General features: G+C 41.6%; 1 protein-coding gene across 2 annotated transcripts in view; it reads left to right on the top strand.

Annotated features, from left to right (window-relative positions):
• Positions 1-1,050: 1,050 nt before the first annotated feature.
• Positions 1,051-7,090, top strand: part of roraa (RAR-related orphan receptor A, paralog a) — a 209,677-nt gene continuing 203,637 nt past the window's right edge. Inside the window, exon 1 of one of the 2 annotated variants that reach the window (XM_061721829.1) lies at positions 1,051-1,072. In XM_061721829.1, coding sequence (XP_061577813.1) covers positions 1,054-1,072 — 19 coding nt within the window. In that variant the 5' untranslated portion in view covers positions 1,051-1,053. Of the gene's footprint in view, positions 1,073-3,001; positions 3,307-7,090 lie in introns of those variants that run through there. The other variant, XM_061721828.1, reaches the window with a different exon arrangement.

Raw genomic sequence — 7,090 nt, 5'->3', positions numbered from 1 at the left:
ATAATAATAATAATAATAATAATAATAATAATAATAATAATAATAATAATAATAATACATTTTATTTGCATAGCGCTTTTCTAGGTACTCAAAGACGCTTTACATTAGAAAAAATCATAAAAGCAGTACACTCAAAGACACTAAAGACACTTTACAATAGTATAAAAATCATAAACGCAGTACACATAGGACAATTACATGACACAGGACAGTACATGAGGACACTACATGACACGGCACATTAATCACACATTAAAAGCAGTTCTGTAAAGGTGAGTTTTGAGATGGGATTTGAATATTGGGAGGTCTGTACAGTCACGGATGTGTTTGGGGAGTATAAAGTATCTGGCATATTTACATTGTTACGTTAATTAATGTGCATTGTCCCTTTTAAATAAATAAAAAAATAAAAAGCAGTTTATCAGACTTGTTATAAAAAGTGGTCTGAAGCGATTGTCATTTGAGAAAAATTATAATTAAATGGACGCAACAATTAACAAGCTAAGTATAACTGTTCAAAGGTTTCTTGTCTAAATGTTGACGTGCTGTTGCTTATATTTATTACTTCTTTTACCACTTTAAATCCACAACAGAGCTTCTTCATCCCTCTACAAGGCCACGGAAAGCTAAGAGTAACATTTTATCTCTTACAGTGAACTTGGAAAGAGGCAACCTAAAAGATAGGCCATTCTGAAAAAAACTGCTTAATCTTGCAAAAGTTAACTGTCTTGCACTGAGACTCCTGATAAAGATTTTAATTAAGCCAACAGCTTGACAATGACCTTGCACATTGTGATTATTAAAATACAAGTGTCTTTGAAGACGTTGCAGCTCTTATTGGCATTGCTACCTTGCCTGCATGTCTGTCTGGGAGCAGTCTGGCTCTGCTCCGGGGGCAGGATGATGTCAAAGTCCACGTGCAGCGCTGCTTTGAAGGGGCGGGGCTGGCTCTGGCAGCTCCCTCTCATCACATGCAGCAAGCATGGCGAGCATGGCGCTCGGCGTCTCTGCGCAACAAGCGGAGCGTGGTGCGGGTTGCCAGAGTGACGATTGATGCCAGCCGTGCAGAGAGGTGCGTGTTGTTGAAACGCATTCTCTCCTAAAAAACTGCTGTCAGTCCGTTGTTTGAGCCAGAGCGGAGACCCACGTGTTAATCTTTGAGGAAGAAGAGTCATTCCATCAGCTCACTATACTCAATGATGCAGCCCGCTGCCCCCACAGACAGGATGATGGAGATTATGATGTTGGTGATGACGCCAAATGCAGATTAAAACAATGAAGAAACCTCTGTCCATCTATCCCTGGTTGAGGTTTTGTAGTTTTATCATAGACGGATTACCGCATGGGCAAAGTGGGCGAGTGCCCAGGGCCCTGGAGCCAATGGGTGCCCTCGGCTTTCAAACTTTTTTTTTTTTTTTTTTTTTATGTGTAAATTAAAATAAATTTACAAACTCATAGGGCCCAATGATAGGGCCCCGTTTTGTGTGATACGTTCATATATAATCGTAAATTTTAGGCTATAATTACGATAAAATGTGCATTGTGCGGCCAGTGTAGGCTAATTCTTACTTTACAACTGTCCTGAACGCATCAGAGCCGTGAGCCAACGCTGATTTGCTGTAAAACCTGATTTATGGTTCCGCGTTAAATCGACGCAGAGCCTCCGCGCATCGCCGCGTACCCTACGCCGTAGGCGCTGCGTTGGTGTAACGCGGAACCATAAATCAGCCTTAACAGCAACAGCAAATTTGCGGCCATGAAAGAGATGAGCGCTAAACTTTAAAAGAGGACTAAGCATGTACAAAGTTTTATTGAAGAGTCAACTACCATTGGTGAGTCAGTGTAACCTTCATAAATAATTTCTTTATCAGAAAGTTGTGGTATTCTTGACCAGCTGCCTATTTGAATGAGCTTTGTTTTGTTGTCAACGAGACCGCCGAGTCTATTCTCTGTTCTAGAGCTCAGAAATGATGTTATAGACCGCTGTGTCTATCTATCTAAATATGTGTAATGGTTTTTTTTTTTATTTAAACTGTATCAAAGATGGAACTGAGTCAGTCCGAGTCAGCGCCGTGTGATTGACAGCTGTCAGGCCGGTGTGTGTGTGTGTGTGTGTGTGTGTGTGTGTGTGTGTGTGTGTGTGTGTGTGTGTGTGTGTGTGTGTGTGTGTGCTTCTGAACAAGTTTGTGACTTTACTCTGCTTTCTGCAGCATAGGCCTATAGGCTTGGCTCAATAAAAGTGAGAATAAATGTTGTTTGATGGGTAGGATGAGGTGTTGTTGAACGTTAAAATGACTATCATAAGGGCCCATCGAGAATGCTCCGCCTCCTCTGGACTGAGACCCACAATCCCACGGTGTGATTGTGGATTCTCTGCGCCATTGTGTGACCAAACTGAGTGATTGGGGAGGGCATGCACCGTGCACGTAGGATATTATAGGTAGGGGGCAGGGCCCATAGCGAGTTTGTGTCCAGGGCCCGTGGTCATGATAATCCGTCCTTGAGTTTTATGGACGGCTGTAGCTTCAACACTGAAAGGATTTCACAGAAAATATTTAATGCAACTCTGCAACTTTTAAGAGATAAACTTCCAGTTTGTCATTCAGGAAAACTAACAACTCCATCTGCTTTATTTCCAGAAATTATGTTGCCCTCATTGTTTTCACTGTAATGCCCAAATGAAGGCCCTGAATCACAATGCGTGCCATAACATGCCATTGTGGTGCATTTTGAGCATTTTTGCACATTTAAAGTTGCAACAAACAGATTTATGTCTAACAGAAGATGCCAAAATATGTATGTAATAATAATACACAAATGAACAAATCAATTGAAGGGGCTCGGACGGGGAAAAACTATTTTAATTCCCATGTAAAACTGCGCAGGGTCGATCTGCTTGGATTACTTTCAGGCCTACATCCATTCTTCGGCTATTGACAACCTCTCCCTTTCCAGCCTGCATGACTGGAGCTCTCACTAGCGCTGCTAGTGGACAATCAAACCTACACACCCACCTCCAGACACACTCGCATTTCTCATTTCTTACTTCTACACTAAATTAGATAGCAAGACGCAGTGCCGGAGCTCACACGTCGCAGAGAATTAGTTTGAAGTGTTAGCGGTATAGGTGAGCAGAGAATCTGAAATTCAACATGGAGTCCCCTCCAGATCCAGCGAGCGACCCGGGCAACAGCGCCTCGGAGCCGGCTACCCCGGTCAGGGAAACCCCGGTAAACCTGGAGACGCTCCGGAAAGCGGAGCATCCAGCGCCGGTTCGGAGGCAGACCTGCTCCAGCACCAACAGAGGTAAGCGGAGCCCCGTTTGGACATTTTTTTTTTTTTTTTGGATGGATGAGAAAAAAGAAAAAAGGGACCGATCGAGGAGATTTTTTTTAATTCAACTTAAAAAAAAAATGAATCACGTCGGGACCTCATAAATAACTGCACCCTGTCTAAATTCAAGCCAAGTGCACTCAAAAATCGCTGTGTATTCAGAACCGCCGATGCTTTTTTTGTGCGTAATTAGTGCTCCGGTTGTTTTCTGCTGGTGTTTCAACTGACAGCCCGAATCATAGAGGGGGGGTGATACGGTCACACATGACACATTTAATCTCTCTGCAAGATTAATCAATTATCCAGGAACTCGGGATCGACCAGCAGGACCCTCTCATGCCCAAAAACAGGCCAACCTGCTCGCTCCAGCGCGATATTATTGTCAAAGTGTCAGAAGTGAACTTTGGGAAACTGCTGGTTAGTTTATCGATCAGTCCCAGTCTCGTTTCGGTATACAGGGGACACATCCCCTGCTGTCTCGCACAGCACATACCGCCGTCTGGCTGGATTTTTTTTTTTACATCTCCAGCTAACAGATTTTAGTCTGTCCCTGTGTGAGAAAAGACGCCCCGGCAGCTGGAATTTGTTAAGTGCCAGCAAACACTGTTGCAAGCTCGAAGCCGCTGCTTCATCTGCAAACACATTGATGGACAGTAAAGCCGTCAAAAGTAAGCGTGCATGCATAGCTTGCATGGAGACATTTTTTTTTTTTCATTACATGATTTATCCATCATGTCCCGTCCATGTTGTACAGTACAAGACAGTATTAAACCACACCCCCTCTCGGCTGTCTCCATGCACACACTAACCGGGCTCTAGCAAGTTCAGAGAAATGCTGATTTTTCCTCTGCTGATCCTTGACAGTTGGTAACATGGCTCCAAGAAGAGCGGCAGAGGTGTGACAATTAATTCAATGAACGGCGGGCCTGCATGTGTGCGCACTCGCGCTGCGCGCACGGGTATATTTAGAATCTGATATGGTGAATGTGGAATGTAAGCTGGTTATGTAACAGGTTTAGCCATAAACAGAGGCGCTCAGCAGAAAGCAGAAATCATCACCGCACATCTTTTCACTTGAGAAAAACAGTCCCCCCCTTCTCCTCATGGTCGCCACGGGTTGTTCGCTTTTAAAAAGCACCAGTGCACTTTTGACGCGCGTTTATACAAGACTTTAAACGGATCTGCGTGACTTTGAGGGGCTGGCACATGCAGCCCGAGCGCTTATGTAATAGACGGGCAAAGACAGGTAGTTGAGAGGTTTCCTCAATTGATTTCCTTTTTTTTTTTTTTTTTGTCTGCACAAGTCTGACTTTAAGACACTCCTAACCTGCTGACCCATATTCACCCCACCCTTTTATGCACAGGATTAAAGTGCGTCTGGGAAAGAGAAAGACAGGAAAAAGGACGCCTTTGGTCTGTTATGTAATGCTGAATGGGTGAAAAAAAGAGAGGAAAAAAATCAGTGCTTCGGACAGTCTCTGAACTATTAAAGCAGTTTCTCTGCACTGAAGCTTTTGTCGTAAAACTCTGTTTTTAAAAGTCAACGTTGGATAGTAGATGCAGTTCAGAACTCAAAGAAAAGTTCTGGAAACTTATAAACTTCATGCAAATAAACACCTGACTAAAGCTGCTAAACTTGGGGCAAATATGTATCGGCTCACCTTTGCTAAACACTTTTCAAAAAATATAAAAATCATTTAACAAAACAATCTAATCCATGCTGCTCTATGTGGTGCTGATGTATTAGTTACCATCATGCTAATGTTGTAGGAATTGTGTTGTAAATGCTTATAAATGTTCAAACATGTTTGTAAAAGCATCTTAAGGCTGCAACAGTTTGTTCATATTTGTTTCACAAATAGAATAATACAGACATATTTGTAGTATTCTTGTAAGAGAGCAGAAGAAAAGCTTGCTTTCATTAGGAAAAGTCGGCTTAATTGCCTTACGTAAAAGTAGCAAGTTCAATTAAGAGGAAATAAAAGCAGCCCATTAACGGGGAGGCACTGTTGAATGCAGGATAGCTTTAAAAATAAATGATGAAACAAGTTTGTGTGCACAAGACTCAAGAAGACCATTTTTTTTTTAGGGATTAAAGTTCGGCGTTCAGACTCCAGCTATTCAGGCCAGCAACAGAAACCAACATCAGAGAGGCTGCAGTAAAGTTGCTTAAGCACACTTTCCCTCCTTACACCAGCTTTATTAGACTTTCTGAGGATGCACATTTCTTATCCTTCATGCTGAGAATTTACTGTTTTAACCCTGAGTGCTAATACCTTTTTAAGTACAGTAGAAAGGGCTTACTTCAGCAGAAGCCCAACAGTACTGTGAGACTTGCATGGGTGAGAGGACAGGCCTGGGCTGTGGATATCATTACTGCAGAGAAGAAACAGTCTTGTTTTCACATGGCGGGATCCGACCATCCCTTTGCACATTTGGAAACAGTCATTTGTAATTTTTGGTTATGTAAGGTAATAGCCCGTGGAGACAGATCTGACTTGAGCCCCGGTCTCCGGACCCTCGTTTGACAAGAGTTTGTTTAAATTTGGGAAGTGCTTGCATTCGTGCGCGTCCTGCAGAGGTAAAAGAGTCAGCTGAAGGACACTTCCAGCCGCGTGCGCCTCTTTATGCTGTACACATTTACTTTGACAGGGAGTCATCTGCAATTCATTCTCCTTCATTAAGGACAAAGAGCCTTCTGATTAAGTACAAATAACATTACGTTACTTTTAAAAATGGGAAAGCTGTCATAGCGTGTGTTGTGGTTTCCTGTGAGGGAGAGAATAGTACAATGAGATCTGTGTATTAGTTTGTCTCGGGGTCATAATACCATTGATTTTTTTTCACACAGCTCTCTTACTTTATTTATTTATTTTAGATTCTTAACAAATGTTTTGGTTTCCCTAAAAAACGCTGATTGCGGAGTGGGTTTTTGTGGTAAGAGAGAACACCTGAAAATGCTCCTTTAATGATCTTGTAACCAGACTTAACTCAGCATTTAAATGTTGATAGGGGAAGGATCTATTCTTTCATTACAAAAAAACGGCTCGGATGAAGGAGTTTCTTTTTTTTTTTTGACTGAAAAGTGTTTTAACAAAATAACTCAGGGAAGTGTTAGTTGGCACGGGGCTTGTGTACCACTCAAGGGGACACCAGCGTTATTGTGGCCGTGGCATTCTCAGATTTACTCAATTAGTAGTCCCTTCTGGAGAGGATGGAGATGCTTGTGCAGGCTGACGGCTTGGACTGACCGACAGGCCTAAATACCTGAGACACCAAGTTTCAATGCTTTTGCACTTTAAATTCCAAATGTATTTATATTATCAGCTTCCTTGGAAAATGTTTTCTTATCTCTGAGCTGTTGCATAGATGTTGATATTCTTGTTTGGACTTCGACATCCTTGCTTTTGAGTAAAAGTTTTTTGTTTATCACAGGTTCAAAGGTCAAATGTTATATAACAGCATCCGTATCTAAGGAGTGTAATAAGTGTTATTAATGGAGAGGCTCTCAATGTCTTGCTAGCAGTTGAAAATACTGTAATTTGTATCAATATAAGATTTTAGCTTTGATTTTCTTAAACAATTAAATAGTAAAAATTCGGACATACAATAATCAAATGATCCTGATGAATAAACAAACTTTAGCTGCTGAACAATTTTATCAGTCAACGCTTTTCTTACTAACAAAAATACCCAAAACATTTTATATTTGTTTGCAGTGCCAATAAAGTTCCTAATTTTTTTTATACCAAAGAAA

Source organism: Cololabis saira, chromosome 5, assembly GCF_033807715.1.
Source record: "Cololabis saira isolate AMF1-May2022 chromosome 5, fColSai1.1, whole genome shotgun sequence".
Taxonomy (NCBI): domain Eukaryota; kingdom Metazoa; phylum Chordata; class Actinopteri; order Beloniformes; family Belonidae; genus Cololabis; species Cololabis saira.
This window is presented reverse-complemented; position numbering and strand designations above follow the sequence as displayed.